This window comes from Sycon ciliatum, chromosome 7 (genome assembly GCF_964019385.1).
Source record: "Sycon ciliatum chromosome 7, ocSycCili1.1, whole genome shotgun sequence".
Lineage (NCBI taxonomy): Eukaryota > Metazoa > Porifera > Calcarea > Leucosolenida > Sycettidae > Sycon > Sycon ciliatum.
Window position 1 is genome coordinate 6,030,589 of NC_088649.1, and position 27,078 is coordinate 6,057,666.

The following is a 27,078-nucleotide window of genomic DNA, read 5'->3' on the forward strand; positions in this document are numbered from 1 at the left end:
GCCAACCATTATGGTCAGTGTCACCAGGAGTGCCAGAGCTGGTCATTCGCGTGCCATGTTTGGGTGCGGGAGGTGCGTACTGGGAACCTACTTGTACCATGGGCTCTGTAGAGGATGCGCCAGGAATGGTAGAAGTGTACATATTTGGACCTACTTGTACATTGGGCTCTGTAGTAGATGCACGTGAAAGGGTGGCAGCGTACGTATTCGGTTGGTACCGAGTGGTTAGTGGCACTCCCGGGGCTCGCACTTGCTGACTTTTGAGCTCCCCCATCTTTTCCCGCAATCGTGACAATTGGGCTTCGAAGTTTTCTTGCGAAGACTTACTTGTTTCAATCACATTTCGTAGTTGCAAAATCTCATTTGAAAGTGCTCGGACTACGTCTAACAGTTCTGATAGAATTGGTACCATACCGGTTTCAGATGGCGCTCCTCTGGCTGGTGCGCTGGCTCCCTGGCCCTGCTTACGGAGAGCGAACACGAGGTCCGCCCTGGATAGGTCGTCCCATCCTGGAATTCGGGCGTCCTTGGCTACCTGCTGCAACACATTGAACTCGATCAGGGCTAGGTCTAGGGTTGAGTCCGCCATAGCTGTGCTTCCTTGGTCAGTGCTCGACAAACAAAATAAAAGTAAGGAGCCGATTGGCGGAGCAACAAAATTTGCTTCCACCTACTACCACACCAAAAAAGGCTATGTTTGATAGAAAAGAAGTGTCTACTGAATTGTGTGGATTTGCGTCGTTGCATGCGAATACTTATTACGAAATAATAATAATAATAATCGCCAAGGTCGCTACCACTATTTTGTAATGTTTTATTCTGTTTACTGAAGGATGTACCCAGAGTGCTTGACAGTGCTCAACACCACAAAGGCAGAGCGTAATACACAACAGAACAACAAGGACAATCAAGGCTTGTTTGCTGCTACTTCAAGTTTCATGCTTACGCAATCATCAGGCAACAGATGTTGCCTGATGATTGCGTAAGCATGAAACTTGAAGTAGCAGCAAACAAGCCTTGCTTGTCCTTGTTGTTCTGTTGTGTATTCTGTTTACTGTATAAGTTCAAAGTTTCGCTTCGAATTAACTTTGGCTATGTTTGTTAGGGGGCAAGAAACACCTAAAGTTGGTACCAAACCAAAGCATTTTTTGTGAACGTTGGGGGTGACAGACCTCGCCCAAAAACGAAATATAGTACGTAACAAACCTGCTGGTGGAATGATCTAAAGAAAGATTCCGTAAAAACGAACGCTTGTACTTATATAGTGCCTTTTTCTATTACACGATCACTGGACTGCTTCTCAAAGGAGGACCAAGCTTGCTATGAACGTCCGCACATGGTGCTTGGCATTTCTCTGTTGCTGTGCGTGGACACTATCTGCACCACAAGTATTCTGTGCAAGGTATACCAAATGTTGCAAGTAGCTTCTGCTGTTCCTGTTAGTATTTTTTTATTTTTTCACCATGTCATGTCCCTTCTTCCCTCTCTCATGACAGCCACCTTCACTTCCTTTCCCCAGGAGACTCCCTTTCATAGGCATCTGTTTACCTCTGGAGAATCCTTGAAAATATAATATCAATAGAACAGTCACATGGGATACGCATAGTGATGCCCTCGCACTCGCGCAGTACCGGCTCTGATACTTCCCTCGTGCCCGGGACACACAAGCACACAAATGTGAAGGCATTGTCAATTGCGCACTTACCAAGCCACTGGAAAGCACGACTATGATGGGGTATCCTGGGCCTTGGTCACTAGGCTGAAATGGGTTGTAGCTAGCTGCAGAGCTGCCTTCACCTGCACGTCGCCTATTCTCATTGTCCGGCTGCTCTGAGTGGTCCTGGTTGGAGGCGATATCATCCAGGGATGATTTCATTCTAGAAACCGGCAGGCAACAGTACTCCAAATTGCTTGTAGTGCAGAGGGATTGAGAACACGAATCCAGAATGGACTGGCTTGCAGTGGAGGAAGTGGATTGGGTAGAATCCTCCAGTCGGCTTGCGTTCTGCAAGGTTGACTCCTTTGCATCATCCTTTTGGCTGACCGCAACTGTGCAATCTTCCTCATTGATCAGTGCTTGGAAGAGGTGTGTGATCTGCTCAACCGTGCCAAGCACTTTGTAGTTGTCTGGAATGCAGTGCTGCGTTAGCTCCTGGACAGGGTGCAAGGGAGTTAAAAAAGTTGCCAGAAACAGATAATAATTATGTGAATATGAACAGACGTGTACTGTAAATACTGGGTGTTCTCCAAATACAACCTTGCAACCACTTAAAACAGTTACTTAGACCAGGTCTCATGTTCCTTATATGAACGAACCCTTCCATCTTCAAGACAGACTTTACTGCTAGTTATAGCCAATAGAATAATAGCAGTTCTCATGAATATCCGCCTCGCCGCTATCCAACCGTGACAAGCCAATTTCACAGAGTGGAGTACACCATTAAGTGGACTCGGTACTTGGACAAACACACAGAAATGACACGACAAAGGCCTGGAAATGGGGGTGCGATGTATAACAGAATACAACTTATAATTGGGGAAATGCGGTACATTACGAAATAGTGGTAGCGACCTCGGCAAAAATTTTATAAGGAAGTTTGGTTTCTCCCACACTGGAGCTCGCGGGAAAGCGCGAGCTCCAGTGTGGGAGCAACCAAACTTCCTTATAAATGCGGTACATGTTCATAATAATAGGTCTACCTTTGCCGAAGCTTGCACGCCGCACGTTTGGCTGACTGCGTCTCCACCTGTTACTCTGCACACGTTGTCATCAAGGTCAGTTTCAGTCGAAGATGATGAACTTGTTATCCCACCTTGGACGGACATCATAAAGGGAACCTGGTGACAGATAATAGTTCATCAGTGCAGATAAAGAATATTATAATACGCACACACGCACACGCACGCGCGCGCACGCACGCAGGCAGGTAGGCACGCACGCACGGAGGCACGCACGCCCACGCGCCCACGCACGCACACACACACACACACACACACACACACACACAGTAATATAAGCATCATACCTGCAGTTCTAAGTTCCTAACTACATGTAGACATTGCAAAAGGATCTCAGTCGGAGTATTTCTCGCTCCCCAGGCACGACTTCACCTCGAAACTTTTTTTTAATTGCTCCAGCAGTTGAGGCACAAGGCGTCGCAGTTGTCACAGGCTGAGCTCAGTCGCAGTGGCCTCACAACTCAAACCTGCAGCATGCACGTCTCCAAATCCGCATTACCGATTTGAGCAGAGTAAAGGGGGGTTCACAGAAGCTTTTTTGCGATGCGACCCGCGATGCGACTGCCGCGAAACCGGGAAATCCCCAAATCGCAGCCATCTCGCACCCCACGCACCTGCCGCAACTGGGCCATAGCAGAACTTAAGCTTGGCTCAACCTTTGCGATGCGACAAGCGATTTGGCGTAAGATTTTGAACTTTTCTACAGCAAAGTTGTACAAAGGTTCAAAATTGCCTACTTGGTCCGCGTCAGCGATGTTGTCGCTTATCTTTCAGCTTTGTTTATATGTCGCAAATGCTTACTTGGCAGCCCATTTCATCCCAATTTTGGTTGGCAAGTTAGTTTGCTAGTACCTGAAAGGTCTAGCTAGAGTTCGAGTGGATTTCGAGAGCGACAGGTGGGTGATTCTGATTGATACAGCGCCGCATCAAAATAGATTATCTTGTTACGCTGGTGCAGGCAAGAGCAGCGCAAGCCAAAAGAAAGTAATCGACTACTCGGAATCAGCTCCATTTTGCTGAACGGCCGAGATCGCTCACCTCAGGGATCGCTCATCAATCTGAGATCGCAGCTCCCTTACCTCCAGCTCCTCGCTCGGAGTATCCAGCGCGTCGTGGAGATTTGCAAGTACATGTACTGTACGTGTTGTCGTCGTCGTTCAAAATATGAGCCGGCGCAAGCGAAAAGGGACCTTATCCTGCTGCACGTGATTTTGAGAAAACCGCACTTGAAGTGAATCAGCTGATTCTCAGCTGTCACGTTCGGATCGAACTTGAAACTGTTCGTTTTTTGGCGATACGCGACTTCTTTGGAGCTCAGTCATTCTTTCTATTGGAGAGCCAGTATCCTACAGCTCCTGTAGAAGAAAACCCTGGCTAAATCGACCCACGTACCACCGATCGGCGATCAAAATCGATCGACCGTGACACGTCGACACCTACGCTGAATAGAATCGCACGCGCAAGCGGAAAGACAAAAAGTTGCTTTCACAGTTTCAGCGCAGTTGTCTTGCCGTCTTCGCTTTCTGCTAAGTCCTTGGGTCGGCGTAGCTCTTCACTATGAGCCATCGTAAATGTTTCACTGTGAACGAAGCGCTGAAATCTCTCCTGGAAGAGGATGAGGCTGAAGTTTTTGGTGAGGAAGACGAGTCGGACGCCAGTGATGTTTCGGTTCAATCTGACGACGGCGACGATGATGGCGATGACGATGATGATGGTGAACACTTTCTTGAGCAGCGAGTGGATGTCGATGCAGCAGCAGAGCTGTATGTCGGAAAGGCAGAGCCCAAACCTCCGCAGGCTAGCTCCGCAGCAGCTTGTGCAGCGACCGTTGCGCCGCCAGAGGAGGATGACACTGTTCGTCAAAAAGAGAACTGCGGATGTTCAAAAAATTGCTTGCAGCAATTTGACCCAGCTGACATCGAGACGTCGATCCTCAACATGAGAGAAATGGAGTCGCACGAGAGTGAGCTGGTGGTCCTGGGCCTTCTTGAAGCTTTGAGTCATCCTGAAACAGTTTTTAAGAGTGGAGAGAAGCGCAAGAGGGAGCGTTTTACCTACAAATTCCAAGGACTAACTGTTTGTGTGGGTGCGTTCCGTCACGTGTACGCACTGTCTAGCAAGAGGCTGAAACGGTACAGAAGCCACCTGGAGAAGAATGGGCTTGTGCCACTAGTGCACGGCAACACAGGCAAACGGCCACACAATGCCCTGGAGTTTGCTGTTGTGAAGTACTGCGTGGAATACATCACTGGGCACGCGGAAGTGTTTGGAATTCCACATCCTGCGCCGCTCCGTGGCAGAGACGACACGCCACCTATCTTCCTTCCAGCGTCGCAAACGTACAAGTCCGTGCATGGAGACTTCTGCGACTGCTGCCACAAGGAGGGTAAGAAGTCTGTATCCTTGTCGACGTTCCGCTCAATCTGGCACCAGACATTACCGCATATTAAGTTCATGACGGCTCGCATGGATGTTTGCCCTGTGTGCGAGGACTTGCGGCGCAACGTGATGGCGGCTGGGAGTGAGGAGCAGAAGACGACCGCATGCACTCAGCTGACTGACCATGTTCATAGGGCCCAGAGGGAGAGAGAAAGCTACCGGCAGAGAACCACAGATGCTGCCGCTGAGCTTCAGCAAGTTTCAGCCATGTCTCCTGCTGATCGCCCGCCGTTAACAAAGTCCCACTACACGTTTGACTTTGCTCAGATCGTCAGCTTGCCGTATACGGCCAGACAGGACCACTTTACTTCAAAGTGCCTCGGAAAGTCCACTTGTTTGGTGTATGTAATGAAGGCGTTGGCCAACAGGTGAACTACATTATTGACGAGGCAGAAACCATCGGTCCTGACGGCAAGAAGAGCCACAATCCGAACACTGTAATTTCTTTGTTGCACGACTATTTTTCCACTTCTGTTGCTGATGAGTATGACTGCTACGTACATGCAGATAATTGCGCAGGACAAAACAAAAACAAGTCTGTTATAGCTTACCTTGCATGGCGTTGCATTGTCAATTTGCACAGAAGTATAACATTGTCGTTTATGATAACCGGCCATACCAGATGCCTAGTCGACGGTATGTTTGGCTTGGTTAAGAGGAAATACCGTCGCTCTGACGTGTTCAGCATGCAGCAGTTAGCAGATGTGGTTGACTCCAGCGCTACCTCCAACATCCATCGACGGATCCCTGGCAATGTGACCTGGTTTGAGTGGGATACGTACCTCGCCCGGCTCTTCAAAAAAGTCCCCAACATCAGCCAGCAGCATCATTTCCGGTTCTCATCCGACGAACCTGGAGCAGTGGCAGTGATGGAGCTTGTGGATGGGATGGAAACCAAGGTGCAGCTGTTGAAGACCACACCTGAGCAGGTGAGGGCAGCAGGCCTTCCCCAAGTGTTGCCCCCAGCAGGTCTGTCACAAGAACGCCAGAAGTACCTGTTCAAGGATATCCGCCCGTTTGTGGCAGACCCTTACAAGGATGAGCTGTGTCCGCCTGTGCCGGAGGAATGACAAACTTGCGTAGTGCAACACACGTTTTGAGCCTGATAATTGCTACAGTCTGGTGCTGTGTCAAAGCTACATGCCTCGGAACATTCTATTATTCTTGTATCTAAAATGCGGCGTGCCTGCGTGGTACGGAAGGACGTGATGGCCCATCAGACGTCACGTTTGGCACTATAAATTCCATCACAGTGAAACTTATGCCAACTGCCTAGTAGTGTGTGTATACTGTATCCTCCAGCCCTTCTGCTGGTGACTCGAAGGCTTCTGTAAGGCTTCTACGGCCAAATTATTGCAATTTACGCATTTCAAAGATTATTCGTGAATATGTGCGATGTTTTGGTGAAAACAGTGTTGATTTAAACGTCCGTAACTTTGCTATATGTTGATGGATTTTCATTCGGTTTTTTTTACCTGATTCATACGTTGTCTGGCTACAAGAATCCGTTGCTAACTCAAAATGCCCAAAAAACGGATAAGGTCCCTTTTCGCTTGTGCTGGCTCAATATAATCTTGCAAAGAACGGCGTCTGATTTGAACCACACAGGCTGTCGTGCTGCCCAGGCGAAGTCCTATAGAGAAGGTGACCGTCACGATCGACTTCTCTTTACAAAATAGCCAGGCAGCGGAGAGGAAGAGAGATGAGCTTGCAAAAGCAAGAGAGTCGATCCCGAGCAAAATATTTGTCGCCAGCGCCGAGAGCAGCGACGAGGAGGACCGAAAAAAGTAGGAACCCTTCCTTGGACAATAAATTCCTCGCAGGTAGTTGTCATTCTATACCTTCCCGTCCATCGTACCAAGTTGTATCACTTCAAGTGCACGCGTTCATGTCCAAAGTCTAAGTTCAAATTGTCGAAAGATAAGCGACAATATTGCTAGCGCGGACCAAGTGTAAATTTGTACAAGTTGTACCAAACCGCGCGAATATCATGGTGACGTACCCAAATCAGCAAGACTTTGTCGCATCGCCGACTTTTTCTGTGAATGGTATTTCGCGAGTTCACATCGCACGCGTCCATCGCAGATCCCGTCGCATCGCGTGTCGCATCGCAAAAAAAGCTTCTGTGAATCTCGCTTAAAAGAAATGCACCAAAAAAGAACAGGAAAACTGGGAAACCAACAACAGCAACCCCAGAGCAAAGAAAAAAGTCTACACACTAACTTACCGTGGCAACACACTGATGGCATGTTGGATCACAATCTGATGAGCTGCTCCCATCGTTACTGTCAGCACCGCCATGGTTGCTCACATTGATATCAGCTCCTGTAGCAATGGCCATGCTGCAGTGAGATATTCCAGCCTGCATTCCACCAGGCAGGGCTCTGTAGCAGGATGATGCGTTGCTTGCTCCTGCTGGTGCACTACTTCCACGTGTTCCTGATCCACTGGTTGCAGTGTTCGGATCTCGCGTGGGAACTGAGCTTTTCGACCCAGGGCCTGCCTGTTGTTCCAACGCAGTGAGCGTGATTTGGCCAATGGCCGGACATGATTTGCGACCCATTTGGCAAACCAGCGTGACTTCAAACACTTCCTCATTACAGCCAATGCCATCTGCAGAGCAATTAATGAAAGATATTTATATCACTCTAGTTCTTCGTTGGTCGTCTTTAGTTCAATTGTTCACCCTGAGTGCAGGCAAGAATTTGTTGATTAAGTACAGTAAACGTGGTGTAAGCGACCTCTGGTTTTAGCGACCACCTGCTTTTAACGACTGTCTTCCCATGCACGGGCAGTTCTACACAGAAACTGCACCGGATACAGGGATCACCTGCCTTGCACGACCAGCGCCTAACTGTTAGTGTACCAAGTGCCATACTGGACCTGCACACAGCGACCATAACTAACCAAAAGTGCCATCTTGGCTGGCAGGATTGACTGCAATAGGGCTGAAGTGCGCTCTGAACCAAGTGCATGCAGTCCACGGAAGTGGCAATTGACAGTACAGGATACACTGCATGTACACGAGTGAGGTGTGCTTTGCCCACACGAAAGTATTCTATGCTCCACAAATGTCAATATGATGCCGCTTGTTGCGGTGAATTATCAATGGCTACACGTCGGCGCCTGAAAATGTGTTCGGTTGTGACAGGATCCCGCTTGGCACAGAGTTCGCTAAACACAGGTTTTACTGTAACGGTTCAGACTAGGTATTGTGCAGGTGGCGAATGAAAGTTTAATAGCAACAGTCGTTTGGGATACGATAGAGGACGATAAAATTTGAACGCCTAGCAAGTGCCCACCACAGCAAGACAGCAGGGGCGTACCTGGTCCCCCCTCCTTTAAAGGGGTGCACGGCCGCATCATGGACATGTATGTGTATGATGGCTGGTGCATGCCATTCATGGTCATAACGTGCATGCTGAACCCGCGTGTAGGTCGAAATGTTTAGGGGGGGGGGGGGGTGCACGTGCCCCGTGCCCCATGCGAGCTATGCGCCTGAGACAGCGTGTCTTCTTAGTAAGTTCTTACCCTTTGGTATGCTTGGCACTAGTGCTGTGAGAATGTGAGTGTGCCTGGAAAACTCAGCTGCTTGACTCCTCACAGTGCGCCTTGTGGACGTCAGTTGAAAGTAAAGGGTATGACCTTGCGACGCACAGTCTGGGATAAACCCGTTGAAGTGTGCCTCCACATGGAATTGTCGCTGAAAGTCAAGAACACGCAGAAAACACTGAAAACGGTGATGTGTGCAGCACGCGTAAGCTCTCCGGCGTCGGGCACTACTGTGTGACATTGCTGCCGCCACAGCCTACACAGAGCCTTACCAAGGTTTTTTTTTAGTACAGGGTGTACTCACCGAAAGAAATGTGGCTGCCAGATAAAGGCCAATTAAGTGCTGGTCCCATAGAAAACCTATCCACGTCCTGCAAAGACACTATATCATTCTTGGTATATGCCGCTAGGAATGCTACATGCATGTATGAAAGTATCGCCTAGGCACGTGCGCAGTTCGGCCCCATAGCTGCGCAGGCAGCGACGGTCTAAGCATTTTTGCGATGGGATGCGACGGCCGCGAAACCGGGAAATCCCCAAATCGCATCCGTCGCTCAGCTCACGCAAATGTCGCAAATGGATGATTACAGAAGTCGAACGTGGCTCCACTTCCGCTCTGCCACCTGCGATGCGATGTGCGATTTGGACCTTCTTTGCACCAAAGTTGTACCGACGGTTCAAGAGTTGCTTGCAGATTTGTAAAAAGCTGTACTTAGCCACGTGGATGCCATGGTGACGTACCAACCTGCAATGAGCTTGAGACACATCAGCAACAGGCGACGTCACATCGGTGACTTCGTCTGTGAATGGTATTTTGCCGGTTTGCATGGCGCTGTGGTGTTGTGGATCGCGTCGATCGTGCATCGCATGGCAAAAAAAGCTCGAGTGAACCCCGCTTTAAAAAGAGATATCATCCGGTACTGCCTTCGTGCAAGCAAAATATTTCATTATTTTTACCATGTCCCATGTGACCACTATACTTGACCCCTCTATATACATCTCTAGAAGTTTACTATCACAGTGTACCTGACGTATTTGGGTAGAAAGAAGGGTCAGTTCAAAGGTCAAATTCAATACAGTGTAGCAATACTGCGCAGGACAAACGGGGTTTCCCCGTGCAGTATCGAAAATACTGCATACGCTGCGAAATCATGTCATTGTTTGGCTCCATACATGACGAAAATCACGCAGAGAATAGCAAATTAATGGTGATTCACTTCATGGCAGCATCGCCCTTGTACTTACATTGAATCTTTCTTTGCCTGGCGTGAGGGTAACATGCTCTGAAATAGTGAAAGAAGAAAGCACGCAAGCACAATCATGTGCTATCAATGAGACGTAGAATTACATGTACATGTGGGAATAAAAAGGATTGTTCTTGGTGACCTCGCAAGTGCCAGAATTTTTTTTCAGGGACTCAAGACTACAAACTTACCAATTTCTTCAGGCTTGATGATTCTTCCAATGAAACTCCTGACTCCAGCCGAGGTTTGAGTAGCTTCGGCACTCATTGCCTCTGCTTGTGTGGTGGTCGAGACAGGCACTGACAGCAGTGGTCTCTGATTTGGGTGTCCCTTCAGGAGTGTAGCAAGACAAAGACAGAAGAGAACGGGGTTTGCAAAGATAAGATTATATTGCTATCACCCAAGTGATCATGGTATTACTTGTATTGGCACATTTATGGTAGGCCTTGGGACTGTGGGGATGGCCATATCAAAATTTTAATTTATAGAAAAGAAAAGGACCAATGAACTACAAGTTACGATATAATGTTCACTGACGCCACCAGGTACTAAACAATCAGCTCATGCGATAACATTGCACGACACCGACCGACGGTACTGACGTTCTACAACTAACTGGCCGTCAGCTCTAGTTGTAGAACGTCAGTACCGACGGTCAGTGTCGTGCAATGTTATCGCATGACCAGATTGTTTAGTAACTGGTGGTGTTAGTGGACATTATAGTGTAACTTGTAGTTCCTTGGTCCTTTTCTTTTCTATAAATTATAATAATAATAATTACCATACTATCGCATCACACATTAAAATTAATTTTGTTTGCACAAGGATTTCTCGGAAGAACATTTTCAAACAGGAGTACTTTCACAAGTTGTGGCGTCTAAACGTATATTACAGCTGAAAAGATACCGTGAAACCGAAAAGATCGGTCTGAATCAGGGCTCGAATACAGACCGCTTAAAAATTAATACCAAAGTACAGAATGCGTGATACGGGGGGGGGGGGAGCATTCAATAAGCTGATACACTAGTTGAAGTGGTAATGCAAAACAAGAACAAGATGTGCAAAGCACTCACCATTCCATGGAGTAACAGTTCATTCAGCTTCTTCTTGGACTCTGGAGCGGCATAAGAAGCAAACAAAAAGGCAGCCCGGGTGAAACCATTTGAAAATAGAACTACACCGGCACAATCATGAGGTCATAGACACTACAACAGGACATATCCTTCAAGTGACAGAGAGTTCGAACTTCTCCACGACAAACACGAAGGCCCAAGCGAATTGTGTGGAACAGCTTCACTGCTCCATCGAGAGATAGGTAGTGCAAGGGTGCACCAACTACATTCCATTCACAAAAAGACGAGCGCTGGTTCTGGTGGGCACCCGTACAAGTAAGTTATTTGGTGGTTTTTTCGTGATTTTATCGTACACGGTGCAGTGCCGCGAAATTTGAAACTTGAAAAAGGGTCCAAAAGGTACCTCAACCGGTGTTCGAACCTGCACAATGTACCATGGCAAGTGGAGTGAAGTGGCCTGGATTTTCATGCTTTTTCCCAATTCAGTGTTTTTGGGGGAAAACCTGGCCGAAATCCTATTCTTGTTATGGCTTACTTTTTGGAGAAATAGATTTCATGAACATAATTGGAAGAGCATTCCATGGGATTGCAAAGAAATTGTGAAAAGCTCACAATTTAAAAAAGAATACAATGGATACAATGGATACAATTTTAAAAGAGTAACTGTCCACCACTGTAATTATATTATCATATGACAGTCAGCAAAAACTAGGCATAAAACTGACAGAGTACTGAGACATTCGACGGCCCGACACCTAGCTTCAAAACATCTCCGAAGCGCTAACCAACAGCCTTCCAACTCGGAAGGTTCTAGTCTAAGGTAGACCAAAGAGGGGAAGGTAAGCGCAATGAAAATGAGTACAAGCTGAAGTCCCACGGGAACAAAGAATGTCGATTGTTACTGTCACGAACCATACGGCGAAACATACGTTGTGTGAAACTATTGTTTTGTAGTCATCTAGTTCATCACATTGTCATGCATGAGAAGTACTGGAAGAGTTCAGCGTTCGGTTTTGCACAATTCGTTTTCGCAAAGCTTCCCCTTCTTTGTTTCCGAGTTGAAGGGCTGTTGGTTAGCGCTTCGGAGATGTGTTGGAGCTAGGTGTCAGATCGTCGAACATCTCAGTACTCTGTCAGTTGTGTGCCTAGTTGTTGCACCTCTGACTGTAGACAGTATCCAGTTACAGTGGCGGACAGTTACTCTTAACTCGTATCCACATGCGCCTTTGCTTCAAAAGTTCAAAATTTGATCTATCAAAAGCTAGGATATCATCTTTTTATGAATGGTCGCTGTAGTGTAGCAGGCTCCATTCATCATTTCATAAGAGAACATGCACGCCATCAAACACAGTAAACCAACCAAAGAGAATCACCCAATGCACAAACACACACACACACACACACACACACTCACACACTGCGGCACACACACACACACACACACACACACACACACACGTCACACGGGTGCACCTCGTGCCCATGCAACAGAGGAGCAGACTCAGCGAGGGGTGAAATAGGAGATGTGACCTCGACATATGGGAATGTCCTCACCATAAGACGTCAGATCTCGAGATATACGTATCTCCTTAACAAAGGGCAGTGGGTTCAACAAAGGGTTGTGACCTCGCCAAAGCGTTGTGACCTCGGCTAAGGGTTGTGACCTCGACAAAGGGCAGTGACCTCAACAAAGAGGTGTGACCTCAACATTGTCTGCTTACAGTCCGTACATTATGTATTTTAATTGAAACTTTTGTCCTAGTCAAACGAACGAATGAGCAAACACTCAGTACCGTATTTTCCGGAGTATATGCCGCACTTTGAACACTCACATTTCACCTCAAAAAAAGGGGTGTGGTTTATACTCTGATGATCAACTTAACGGTGATAAAGAGGATAGATGTCTGTATTTCCTGGCAAAAAATAGGGGGGGGGGGGGGGGTGTGCGGCTTATACTCCGGGAAATACAGTACATTCATTTCTCCATTTCACTATTCACCTACCCTCTCTTTCAGTTGGCTCAACGATCGGTCTTGACGACGAACGTGCGCGTCTTGGCCTTGATTTTGACCTGGTGGCATCAAGCACACCTGGCTTGGCCTTGCTCCGATTCACAGCTTGTTGAAGGTTGTACGTAGTTCGCTCTGCCAGACGCTTCTGTTCAGAAAGAAGTCGATTGCGTTCAGCAAGGCGATCATTCTTTTTCTTCTCTTCAGCAAGACGAGCTGTCGCCTCTTCCTTATTCAACTTGACTTCTTTTTCCAACTCCTCATTTTTCTTCAGGACTTGTACAAGTCTGGCCATCATTTCACTGAAGTTGTTATCCGACTGAGTGGACGGTGTAGCTTTGCTCGCGGCCACGTCATCAGCTTCTAAAGAGAACAGCAATAGTGACATTGACAAAGAGGCGGAAACAGTGAAAAGAAGATACTGGAAGAGTTGAATCTCTAACGGGGTACAACGTCTAGCTTTTTAACGAGAAAGAGTCCATCGTTAACTCAAGAAACGTTACACGTACGTTATTCCTTCTCTACGTAGCACTAGAGAAATAGAAGATAGGTGTGTGCTGGCAGGGTCATTAAACTGTGTGCCCGCTTAGTGGGAAAATTGGCAAATCGTTAAACTTAAGACTCGTTACACTTTCAACTCTTACAGTAATCCTCAGGCGAAATAGCACATCATAGTACATTCGAGATCAGCGGGAAGAAGATGACGACGTCCACTAATTTAGTATCTGTGCACACGAATCTGCTGTGTGTGTTACTCTGTGTGTCAGCTATGGCATCATCGCCTGTGGTTCCATGCCTAGCATGTACGTCTGAACCATCCTGCAAAGTTTGAATGACGTAGGTTGAGCGATCGCTCCGCGAAACATACTTTTTGAAATTCTCTTCATAGTATATCTTCCACCACTGAAATTTCGAATTTCTTCGAATTTGTTGCTGAGAGGGGTGGCTTGCAACCTCAATATGGCTTGTTCCAGGCATGCTTTGGAGCCATCGCCTGTTGAAGTAGTGGCGGGATCTGCCCTGCAACTGCTACAAAAATGATTCGATCTGAGAAAGGGTGAGACCGCGAATCTCGGTTGAATATTTAGTATTTCAAGCCTTTTCACGACGAAGATGGAGTTCTTTTTGGAGATGGACGTCGCGGCAAAGGACATGGTGTCCGACTTCTGGCGTCTGGTGAAGCCAGGGATCATTTGTCCAGTCAGGTCGGCAGCCTAACCGTCGGTAAGCTTGTGTTTGGATCCCGTTCTGCTCGATGTGGTAGATCACAAACAATTTGATATCACACAAATTGATCTCAGCATCGTGCGTACGGTATTTTATATTCAGAAAATCCCAAAGTGTCTCTGTGTGGCCGTCCTATGCCACGAGAAACTCCATCAGGCTCCTATGTCCTCTGCCTTCATGATTGAATGTCCACTTCGTTTGAACAACGAACACAACAATCGAGGATGGCTTTGCAATGAAAAATACAGCTATACTGGAGCTGAAAAAAAGAAGAAGAAAACGTGCTCAGGATGAGACTCGAGTACACGCATGCTCTCCCAGCAGGTGAAACGCAAATTTTTGTGAAAAATGCGTGTCGCCGACTGACCAGTAATTTCGCCTGACGTATCAGCAAGCCACATTAACAACAACACTAAGTAATATAAAAGAGAGACAGGAGGCAAGAGAGATGATGGGCGACTGAGTGAGCAGGCATCCATCTGGTAAGCGTCAAAGTTGCTGTCCCCCGACAGAGCTCGTTTTTCACCACAGTTAGAGCCCTTTAACTTTGATACTTTACTTTTTGTCGGTTTAACATGCTTTGTTGTTCACTAGACTTCATTGTGACCGGTTCGGCCAGTCACTCAAGCTATGTTCAAACAGATAGCTGTAGTTGTCCGGAGATTGGACAAATATATACCGGTAGTTCGAATTAGCAACAAGGAGAAGAGAATGAAGACTGCGTTCCAACTCTGAGTTTCAGGCATGAGGCTATCTCCCGACACTAGCTACTGGAAACTCTGGAACTTTTTTTCTGGTTTTTACTTTGAAGTACTTGGTCCGCGCGTCAGCGATAGTGTCGCTTATCTTTCAGCTTTGTTTATATGTCGCCAAAGCTCACCTGGCAGCCCATTTCATCCCAATTTTGGTTAGTAAGTTAGTTTACTAGTACCTGAACGGTTTAGCTACAGGTCGAGTGGTTTTCCATAGCGACGGGTGGGTGATTCTGATTGATACAGCGAGGCATCAAAATACATTATCTTGTTACGCTGTGCAGGCAAGAGCAGCGCAAGCCACAAGAAAGTACAGTGTAATCGGCTACTCGGAATCAGCTCCATTCTGCTGAACGGCCGAGATCGCTCACCTCAGGGATCGCTCCTCAAGCTGAGATCTCAGCTCCCTTACCTCCAACTCAACGCTCGGAGTATCCAGCGCGTCGTGGAGATTTGCAAGTACTGTACGCGTCGTCGTCGTCGTTCAAAATAAAATCTTGCAAAGAACGGCATCAGATTTGAACCACACAGGCTGTCGTACTGCCCACGCGAAGTCCTATAGAGAAGGCGACAGTCACGATCGATTCTGTTTAGAAAATAGCCAGGCAGCGGAGAGGAAGAGAGATGAGCTTGCAAAACCAAGAGAGTCGATCGCGAGCAAAAATATTTGTCACCAGCGTCGAGAGCAGCGACAAGGAGGACCGAAAAAAGTAGGAACACTTCCTTGGACAATAAATTCCTTACAGCTAGTTGTCATTCTATACCTTACCGTCCATCGTACCAAGTTTTATCACTTCAAGTGCACGCGTTCATGTCCAAAGTCTAAGTTCAAATTGTAGAAAGATAAGCGACAATATTGCTGACGCGGACCAAGTAGAACTGGATAGATCCCCGTTTCTTCACAGTGCTTGGAACAAAAAGAAAACTAAGGCAACAGAGAAAACGTGCTTTAGACTGGCCAGACAGCTGTTCATCCTCACTGGCCCTGGTCTTACCTTGGACTTCCTCCACACTATGTCCGTGTGGGGTACTGACTGCACAAGCAGCAGCAGCAACAGATGCAGCCGCAGTGGGGGCACTGTGAGGCACTTCTGCAAGGTTGAATTCCATCGCCGGGAAGGGGTCAATTCCATCGTCATTACCTGCCGGCAATGGCAGAGTCGTGATGTGAGGCCCACATTGTCCTGAACTAGCCATGTGCCTTGCCTCTCCGGACTGGTCACAAAGAACAACACAACACAATGACAAAGCGCAAGAAAGAAACCTCTGAAGAGAGGAAACCCAGAATATATAATATTATAAGAAAGTTCACACAGACACAACCGCGCGCCCGCACACACGCACACAAACGCACACAGACTCGCACACACACAACACACAGACTCGCAAGCACACAACCCAGAGACTCGCAAACACACACACACACACACACACACACACACACACACACACACACACACACACACACACAGGCCAGGTCAACTCACATCCGGTGTCATACGTCCAAGTAAATCCTCAATATCATTGTCGGATAGTACGGGGCATTCGTGCAGGCCTACATCGTGTGAATTCCACTGCTGCTGCTGCCGCAGCTGCTCATGCTGATTTTGCTGTTGCTCCTGATGCTGCAACTGTTCCTGTTGTTGTTGTTGTTGCTGCTGTTGTTGGCCAGCCAGAGATGACCGATCGTTTATCGGCAGTGAAACAGCTGTCTCGGTGGTAGCTACCACGCCAGTGTGTGACTTCGAGACGGCAGCATGCAACATCGAACCATTGTTGCGGCCGGGAGGCTGACTGTTGATGAAGGCTGTGTCCAATTCATCAGGCGGCCTGAAGTTGTCCTGGGGTGATTTCAGCAAGCACAAAGGCAACGAGATATAGAGGTGGTTAGGAAACTTCTACAATGAGTTCGGAACAAGTTCATAATAATTTTGACTCGGGATAAACTCATTGCCAAACACATCGCAATGCCCAGTCAGCTGGGCCCAATTTGGGACATGGAAACAAGTCAGTATCTCATTCTGTACTTGTTGAGCGAGTTGTTATAAACGCCCGTTGCAAGAAGTGCACAGTTGTTCCGGTCTTCAGAAAGCATGCATGATTTATTTTCACTGCCTCAGCATCCAGCCCACCTCTGCCCATGGACACACACATGCACGTACGCACGCGCGCGCACACACACACACACACACACACACACACACACATACACACACACACACACACACACACGGGCACACATGTAGACACCAAGGAGCATACAAAGTACCTGACTGTTAGGAACTGGGTGAATAGAGATGCTTGTGTTTGATCCAGGCATTACAGCATGTGCTGGTTTAATCATATGGTTGGCCACTGGCACAGTACCGACATTGAAGCTGGATCCACCGCCTTGGTAAATACCGGATTGGGAGACCAACAGACGCCGATCAATTTGATTCACATTAGGCAGGGCAGTGTCCGCATCGGACGCGCCACTCCCACTGCTTATGTTGTTGATGTTGTCGCTACTGCTACTGCAAGAGAATGCAGCCGCGCTCACAGTATGGACTGTTTGTGGACCCTGAGTGCAAAATAGAGAGAGTACAGAATGCGACAGAAACAACACCACTGCTGCCTTGCTGGTAGCAAGGCGAAAACAAAACAGACAGACAGAGACACAGAGATACAGAGAGACAACAACGATCGCTCACATACATACAAACCTGATTATGGATGGTGCGAAGATCACTAGTGTTGGTGGTGGTATAGAAAGCCATTGAACCATTGCCATTGGTTTGAGCATATGGTTGAAATGGAGCTCCATTCACACCACCACCATTATTGCAAGATGCAGAGCCACCCAGTGGAAGTATTCCAGTTGGCGTGGTGTTGTTTGGTAATAGCCCCTACAAGGAATTGCATAGAATAATCACACGCAGAACACGGACAATGTAGCCTTGAAGATGTGACCACTCACAATGCCCAGCCCCGATTGTCGTCCCCTAAAGAAATTAAAAGACATATGTGGAGATAAAAAAAACGTATGAAACTGTACCTTCACGTGACTGCCAAAAATGATGCCAGGAACCTGTACATCTCAAGCAAGTGTCAATATTTCGACAATTTCCACTTCGGTGTTAGGCAGCTAAGCACCAGGCGGCTGGGGGTTGCTTTCGGTACTCAAACACCCCCTACCCCCCCCCCCCCCCCCCCACACACACACACCCCACAAAAAACATTCCGACATGGCTTTAACTGATGTACCCATGGCGCTGAACGTGCTATGCCTTCACCGTGAATCAGGGCTGGCCGGGGCATCTCGAATGAGTGCTCCACACACCTGCATCTGAGTGGAGAGCGGCAAAAAAATTACCTGTGACAATGGGGACAGTGTTTCGCTGTCTGTTGGTGCTGTTCGATGGTGCTGTTTGATGGTGCTGTTTGATGGTGCTGTTTGATGGTGCTGTTTGATGGTGCTGTTTGATGGTGCTGTCTGTTGGTGCTGTTTGATGGTGCTGTCTGTTGGTGCTGTTTGATGGTGCTGTTTGATGGTGCTGTTTGATGGTGCTGTTTGATGGTGCTGTTTGATGGTGCTGTCTGTTGGTGCTGTTTGATGGTGCTGTTTGACGGTGCTGTTTGATGGTGCTGTTTAATGGTGCTGTTTGATGGTGCTGTCTGTTGGTGCTGTTTGATGGTGCTATTTGATGGTGCTGTTTGATGGCCGCTCAGCGTGTGAAACTTCAAGTTACAGTAAAGCAGTCTGCCTAGCCTCTTGTATTTGCGTGCCAAAATAATGTGGCAGCAACCCCTTTATACCAGAACCCACCTCAGGCCCGCGCATGCTAGTGTGGGAACTGACATCAGGGGAGAGGGGGTGGGGGGGGGGGGGGGGGAGGAGGTTGAAGCAGTGACCAATGGATTGGCATTAATGAACAGGGGGGTGGGAACAAGCAAGGCCAGTGGCAATTGGATTTACTGAAAAGTACAGCGAGAGCACCCCATCACCAGGTCCTTCCGCTGTCGGGGCACTTTTAAACGGCTTACCTGCGGGCCAGAAGATTGCATTGACATCGGCTCCAGCTCAACGTCACCAGCAATGGTGGCAAGAGTAGCCATTGGTCCAGAAGAGTAGCCCTTGTCAGACGAATCCATGCCATCCTCCATTGCCGTTCTTACATCGTCCTGCCCAAATGCAGCGCCAATGCCTGGCAGGGCGTACTGCTGGCCAGCGAAGTCAGAGCCGTTAGAAGCAGTGCCGGTACTGGATGCAGGCAGTGCAGATGCAACCTGGACAAGAAAAATACACGATAATAGCAGGATAAAAACTCGTTCAACGGCTGACATTGTTGCACGATGCGGTGTAGTTGATATTTCAAAGTGTGGTCCCTTTCCCTCGCCGCAATTTGAAATATGGAAAGGAGAAAGGATCGGGAGATGATGGGGGGGGGGGGAGGGAGGGGGGGGCTGTAATAGGAAGAACTGCCTCGCTCTCCTACATGAGAGTGGAATATGAGTGAGATAGTTCACCTCACAACTTGCAGAACTGTGCAGAATCCACATTCTAAACTGTACGACACCTGCAACAACCCTGTCGGTGTTTCTGAACTGTTGTGACATAGTCCCCTATTGTCGGTTGCCATGGCCAGATGGAACTGTTCAGGACTGATATCTCATAGTCCCTAGCATGACATGCACTCGAGGGTTGATACTACACTAGCAGCATACTTGATGCATATCACGGAGGTCAAACAATTCCCTACCTGGTTTAGTCCAGCAAGCTGGTTGGTAGCTTGTTGGTATTGCTCCGTTGGTTGCTGGTATTGTCGCTGCTGCGGTTGCTGATGCCGCAGCCACTGCTGTACATGCGGCTGTTCCTGCTGCTGATGCAGTTGTTGTTGCTGCTGCTCCGGCTGCAGTTGTTGTTGCTTCTGCTGCTGCAGTTGCTGTTGCAGCTGCTGTTGCAGTTGTTGCTGCTGCTGCTGTTGCAGTTCTTGTTGCAGCTGCTGTTGCAGTTGTTGCTGCTGCTGGTCCGGCTGCAGTTGTTGTTGCTGCTGCTGCTGCAGTTGTTGTTGCTGCTGCTGTTGCAGTTCTTGTTGCAGCTGCTGTTGCAGTTGTTGCTGCTGCTGGTCCGGCTGCAGTTGTTGTTGCTGCTGCTGCAGCTGCTGTTGCAGCTGCTGTTGCATTTGTTGCTGCTGCTGCTGCAGTTGTTGTTGCGGCTGCTGTTGCAGTTCTTGTTGCAGCTGCTGTTGCAGTTGTTGCTGCTGCTGCTGCTGCTGCAGTTGTTGTTGCTGCTGCTGTTGCAGTTCTTGTTGCAGCTGCTGTTGCAGTTGTTGCTGCTGCTGCTGCAGTTGGTGTTGCTGCTGCTGCTGCAGTTGGTGTTGCTGCTGCTGTTGCAGTTGTTGTTGCTGCTGCTGTTGCAGTTGTCGTGGCGGCTGCTGCTGCTGCTCTTGTTGCGCTTGATATTGTTGCATTGGCCACTGCTGGAGCTTCAACTGTTGATGTTGCAGCGCTGAAGCATCAAATGCCTGTTCCACTGCAGGCTGAGCACCTGGAAACAGTGCATTAGCACCTGGAAACAGTGCATTGGACCTGTTCACTTCCGCGGAACTTTGACTTGACATGTAGCCACTCTGAAACAACAGCAACACCAGCATACAAACTTTTTTTTTAATTCAATTTTTTTAGTTCCTCTTACACGGACAGAGGGAAGCAGCAACAGACACTCCTCTCTTCCCTCTTTCATGAGAGTTCTCTAATTCACATGCGTGAACTATGCGTACTGGGCATGCTTCAGCACACGCCTGCAGCCTGTCAGTTTGTACCCCCTACCCCCCCCCCCCCCCCCACCCTCACCCACCACCCCCACCCTCACCCACCACCCCCACCCCCACCCTCACCCCACCCCCCCCCCCCACCACCCACCCCCCCTCACCCCGGAAGTACAAAACAAATGCAAGTACAAGTACTGAACATGTATGTATTCTTTTTCAAACGGGTCCAAGTACCCCCCCCCCCCCAGGGGTTGCTGACTCGGCTGCCCTGGCCCTGAGGTGACACAGGACTGAGGTGTGTGGGTAGATCAGGAGAGTTGAACACTAGTCAGCTATATCCTATCTCTGACCGGCCGTGATTTACCGTGTGGTTTTGGACGCAATGCACGGACTCATGCTGCCAAGTGCCACCAAGAGAGATTCCAATGTTTCCATGAAAGGAAACAGGGAGAGGAGGAGGGGGGGGGGGGGTGAGATGTCTGAGGAAATATACGTGATGCAGTTGGCAAACACGTGTTCTCTACTTCTTCTTCTTCTCCTTCTCTTTCTCCCTCTCCTTTTCAGTCTGCCTGGCTGCCAGTCTCTCTCCCCCTCTTTCTCGCTCTCTTTCCTCTCTCTCTCTCTCTCTCTCTCTCTCTCTCTCTCTCTCTCTCTCTCTCTCTCTCTCTCTCCCTCTCCCTCTCCCTCTCCCTCCCTCTCTCTCCCTCTCTCTCCCTCTTTCTCCCTCTCTCTCCCTCTCTGTCTCCGAGAGCCAGTGAAACCGCCCTCACGAATAAAATACTTGGCAAGCACTGAACACTGTAAATTCACACACTTATAGTGTATTTTTTACTTTCGCTACTTTCGGAGCATCTATTTCATACCTAAGTGTTAATAGCTGCACATCGACCAGCACATTACCCTGGCAATAGACATTCCTTCTCCGTAGTTTTAAAAATTCCAATAGCCTCAAGAGCACTGACTCGCATCATCCAGTGGGGGACTGCTTACTAGTGTCTGTAGCTAAAATTTCTGTTGGCCTAACACTCAATCTGCGGACAGAACTGTTTCGTCCTTTGTGGACTCATCAGTGCAGCACAGAGAAAATGAGGCCGAACCTGATAGCAACAGGTTGGCCTAAAATGTTTTTTTGGGCCACATACCTAAACAAATAATTTTAATGTTGAGCACCTGAAATTTCTGAAAATTTATGCTAGTGAGTACCATCTTGCAGTCTTCGGCATTCCAACACTTCACAACGAAAGTCTGCATTTTTCAGAGCCCTTGCACGAACGTAACACTTTAATAGTGTAGTCCGGAGGTTGAGGCTCAAGGTAAGACAACCTCATGGCATGTCCACGAAGGAGCGGACGGAGCACTCCAGAAGTCATAACAGAAACCCCATGGGGAAATGTACATACTGTAAATATACAAAATTTCGGCGCTGCAAAATTTCGGCACTTCACGATTTTTGACATTTCGGCAGCGATTTATTTTCGGCGTGGGGTAGAGGGCATGGTATAGTGCGACAGATGCTGTGAAAAATTTCATCGGCGTTTTAATTTAGGCGTTTTGGGTCGGTGCCGAATATAGCCGAAATTAAATAGCTGCCGAAAATTTGTATATTTACAGTAGAGACTTGTGACCGTAACGGTATCCACATCAGGACACGTGCTTACAGTTACACACTTGTGACTAAGCCACAACGAACAACGGCATAATGTAAGCCTTGTTTGGTAGATTAGCATGTTCATCGGTTAATTCGGTTGTCAGGGGCACTGTTTTCGACACCGTGCGCATTCCGCCCGGTAACATGCTGTCAACCGATCAAGATAAACAACGGTATTATCACGGGTTGTCCTCCATGGCCCATACTACAGTACTACTAGTACATGGCAATAACTGTGCAGATAACAAGCAGCGTAACAAAAGTACCTGTAGCCGGCAGCGTGCACATGCCAGCAGTCTTCGGCTGTGCAGTTCAATTCTGAAAAGCGCCGGCTACAATCTGGGGTGAATTAATCCGTCCTTTCTCTTCGCAAGATTAGCCCAGGAACTGCCAGGAGTGTGTTCCGCCATCACTCTAAACTTTTAGAATTAATAGCGCACTGTACTGCACCACAAGCTAGTGGAAAATGATCTTTAGGCACCCGAGGTGGCAGTGGACATATCTGTAATAATTATTATTCTAAAATCGCGGTGACAGATGATTCCTGGAACATACCACCGTGGGGCCAGGGAAATACAACTCCGGTGGAGAGGACTACAATGCTTGACAGTTTCTTGTTCACTCAAGACAAAGAGCTAGAGCCTAGAGGAAGAGATGTGTCGTGCGCATGCGTATATGTGTGTTGGTGAGTGATTGACGTCATGGCAGCGAGATCGCTACAGATCCACCGCCGCCGAGAGCTCACTGGCTACACAAAGTTTGTGAAACCCAGTGGCGTATCCGGAGGGAGGGGGGAGTCCGGGGTTCCACGGAACCCCCTATATTTTGCAAATGTTCAACCAAAAAAACATCGAAAATGTCATGCGTATGCAAGAGGACAATCAGTCATGTCGACATCCGGGCGATCCGTCCGATCAAAGTAAGTGCAGTCATGTACATCTACAATCACTTTGTACTGAGTAGATCTACATGATCGTACTTACGTCACGACTACTTCGAGGAGAATCTTCATGCTGTTTTGACCCGCTAACTTTTCACACTTGTAGCGTGATGTGTATGTCCTTCAATTCTTTGCCCATAGGAATTGCTGTGTTAGTCGATTTTTTCCTTTATTCCCTAAGCCAAAGAGCCCATGAAGAGAAGGGAAGGAAAACGTTCGGTTTCAAATTTCCTAAGTGTTCGTTTGGGCTGGTGTGGATTGTGGAGATGCATGTACAGCATTGAAGAATTGGAGACGCTTCCAATTTGTTGTACAATTTTGAAGAAACTCTGAAACAGATGATTATTCGGAAAACGTTCGGTTTCAAATTTCCTAAGTGTTCGTTTGGACTGGTGTGGATTGTGGAGATGCATGTACAGCATTGAAGAATTGGGGACGCCTCCAATTTGTTCAAATTTCGAAGAAACTCTGAAACAGATGATTATTCGGCTGCAGTCGAGCCTCTAAAATTGGAAGAATGTGTATCGATGACCAGTCCTTGGCTACAGATGACCAGGAAAGTGCCACACAGCTAGTACAGGGCAGTTGATTTGATTTGCGACCCAACAAGGCAACAACAGGACGAACGCTGGAAATACAATGGGCAGCGTGTACATGTACAGTACTATATGAACAGAACAACAAGGACAATCAAGGCTTGTTTGTTGCCTGATAATTGCGAGAGCATGAAACTTCAAGTCGCAGCAAACAAGTCTTGATTGTCCTTGTTGTTCTGTTTTGTATTACGCTCTGCCTCCGCCATGGTGTTGAGCACTGTCAGCACACTGGGTACATCCCCCGGTGTACAGTATTAGATAAACCTTGTTTTAGTTCACACATGTTGTTGTTGGTATGACAGCAGTAAGGTGACTGTGTTCCGAACACGGTGTCCTCCATCTTGTTTCATGCTGTCAAACCAACAACAATACAATCATGTACATGTATAGTCGTAGGAGACACAAAGAAACGCCAGCGTTGGTGCGATCACTGGGAAAGAGATGGCTGCCATGTCCATCAATCCTTTCTCTGGGTTAGACCATACAAGTGAGTCCATAGTTTTACTCGGCCCAGGCTTGTTTTATTTCGACTCCCACTGCCAAGAATATACTTCTTTGTTGCCATCTTCCTTTTCTACTTGCTTTCGTGGAGTGTGGCTGGTGAACTGCTCGTGCTGTTGTCTGCAATCGTCGTGTGGTCTCGTCGGGTCAAATGAAAAACCTTTTACAAGAGTATACTCTTGCTAGATAGATCTACTACATGTTCTTGGAAGTACATATGCTACTGTCTGATGACGTGTTTTCACACGAAACTCGGGGTAGCAGCGGAAAGAGACTTGTTTGATTCATTGCTGTGTAAGATTTGTATTACTGGCTCTGTCCACGGGACATTGAGCACTGTCAGCAGCCTAAGGCTAAGGACTTTAGACAACTGTTCTTGGAAGTACGACAGTCAACCTTGCGAATAACGACCCTCGTCTCTCAATCATCCCTCGATCGTGCATGAGAAAAGAATGATACTCGTAAGTGACTAGTGTGTACCCTCTGCAGTCTGCACTGTAGTCGATCTACCTGTGAGTGTGACCAGGTGACGTGCCAGTCAAGAGATCGGATCGCAGACTAGACGGCGGGGTGCCAGAGAAAAATTACAAAGTGCAGCAAGGACGGTACTTTCCCTCTGCCAAACTCGGGGAAAGTCCCCATTCTAGCCTACAACGACGGTTACGTACATTACATGTAGCTGCCACGTGTGTGGTGCTAGGGCCGCGTAGCCTGGGGCGTATTAGTACGGTAGTCTTAATCTTGAGGTCGGATCCGAGTTCTCTGGACATGCCATGCCAGGCGCCAGGTCCTAGGGCCGGCTTGACACACAGGCTGGCGCAGTGGCTGGATGAGCCAGGGAAAGCGACCGTCAGACCCAGCTAGGCCAGAGAGACGATCTTCACCAGACAGTAGTCCATGACTCATGAGTCCATGCACAGAGTCAGACACAGACAGTCAGTGCATAGCGAGCGGCGAGTGCTAGTCCAGCGGCGTCAGTGAGTATTCCAACAAGGCACACAGCATACAAGTAACAAGGATCTGTTCGATCGGACCACCGGTGCGACAAAGTAACGATAATGATGCGTCTGGGCCGCCATGAAGTCAAGACCCTAGGCCTACACGTACGTGTAGGTTAGCGGAGCACTCTGAAAAGTGAAACTCACCACCACTGCTACCACTGCTACGATTCATGCAGTGAGTGCTTCCTAGCTGAATCTCATGTTTGGCAATGAAGCGGCCTTTGAGCTGATGCCTTCTTTCAAACATGTGCGCGACTTAGCACAGAGAGAAAGACGAGGTCACAACAGACATGGAAATACTACTTCAAAGTAGGTAGTATCAAGAGTGCACAGATTGTTTATGGATTGTTGGTACATGTAGTATGAAATGGACAAAGCAGAGGAGGAATATATTCAGGAACAGCTTGCATTGAGATCGCCACCTGCACCTACATAATTGTACAGTCTAATGTTACATTGTACACGTATGATGATGATGATCGTCGTGAACACAGGCACAGCCATTGCAGCCACTTGCCATGGCGCAACTCCTGCCGTTGACGACAAAGTGGTCGCTGTAGGTGCACACGTCGCCAGCGGTCACGTTTGAGCCTACAGCAACAACTAGTACTTTGTCCTCAACGGCAGGAGTGGCAGCGGAGGAACCTCACAAGGCGGGCAGTGCAGTGAATGGCTCCACGGGCCTCTGCCTCTGGGACTCTTCCGCTTCTCTCACCTCTTCGTCACCATGGTCAGGTCACTATGGGACCGTCACTTCATTTCAATCTATCATGAATCTGAATGATGCATGTGTGATACTATGTGTAGCAACGTTAGTGCGAACTTCTAATAGATTGTCTGCTTCGCGTGCTTGTCTAAATTATAGCGCCATCTGCATGCATGTTCCAGCAGCACTGTGTGTTTCGTTATCACCTTCGTTAACAGTGGGTCCAATGTTATTAGGCATTTTGCCTGTTTTGATTTTCCACTATAAATAAAGTATACACACACACACACACCTTTAGAACTTTCGTCACCAGTCACCTTTAACTTCTTTGGGTATGCCACTTTTCTATGTAGAAAGTGCGCAATTGCGCCACTTTACCTTATACATTCCTTTATCTGCTATTCATTCGTTATCGACCTCCACTGAGGAGCTCCTTAATGAGCGAAACAGCTGTCTGGAGGATATGGAACATCTACCCCAGAACGAACTTCCTCGCTATGGTGTGGTGTTGTGAATGTGGGCCACGAGCGCAGTGTGGAGAGGTGGACGGTTCAGTTTATTTTCAAATGGGTGAGTTTGTCGCAAATTCTGTGTACTTGTTTTTCGATTTTGACAGCATGTTACAAGGCCAGGACGCGTAGTGCTCCTGACTACAACCATAACCCGGCTGGCAAAATCGAAAAACATGATAAACTACCAAGCAAGGCTTCTTCTGTGCACTTGTTGTACTACATGTACTGTAGTTCAATGATTTTCAATGATTATGTAGCTTGGTCAAGGCCGAAGGGACAGTCCCCAGCAATCGTACGCTGGGAGATGTCCCTTCGAGTGCCGTTCTCTTTCAACAGCGTGTGGTAGTGAGGAGCTCAGTGGTGGTTGCATGCCATGAGCTCCTGGC

At 48.0% G+C, this 27,078-nt stretch overlaps 1 protein-coding gene across 1 annotated transcript in view; it reads right to left on the bottom strand.

Annotated features, from left to right (window-relative positions):
- The window catches only part of LOC135820828 (uncharacterized), a 189,246-nt gene that overhangs the window by 156,501 nt on the left and 5,667 nt on the right, over window positions 1-27,078 (bottom strand). Inside the window, exons 3-16 of the mRNA XM_065333867.1 lie at window positions 19,778-20,647; window positions 19,062-19,304; window positions 17,741-17,923; window positions 17,305-17,598; window positions 16,523-16,876; window positions 16,031-16,250; window positions 13,051-13,419; window positions 11,048-11,088; window positions 10,166-10,304; window positions 9,976-10,013; window positions 8,710-8,881; window positions 7,406-7,791; window positions 2,701-2,838; window positions 1,706-2,152 (exon numbers count right to left, since the gene is read on the bottom strand). Of these exons, the coding sequence (XP_065189939.1) occupies window positions 1,706-2,152; window positions 2,701-2,838; window positions 7,406-7,791; window positions 8,710-8,881; window positions 9,976-10,013; window positions 10,166-10,304; window positions 11,048-11,088; window positions 13,051-13,419; window positions 16,031-16,250; window positions 16,523-16,876; window positions 17,305-17,598; window positions 17,741-17,923; window positions 19,062-19,304; window positions 19,778-20,647 (3,894 nt within the window). The remainder of the gene's footprint in view (window positions 1-1,705; window positions 2,153-2,700; window positions 2,839-7,405; window positions 7,792-8,709; window positions 8,882-9,975; window positions 10,014-10,165; window positions 10,305-11,047; window positions 11,089-13,050; window positions 13,420-16,030; window positions 16,251-16,522; window positions 16,877-17,304; window positions 17,599-17,740; window positions 17,924-19,061; window positions 19,305-19,777; window positions 20,648-27,078) is intronic.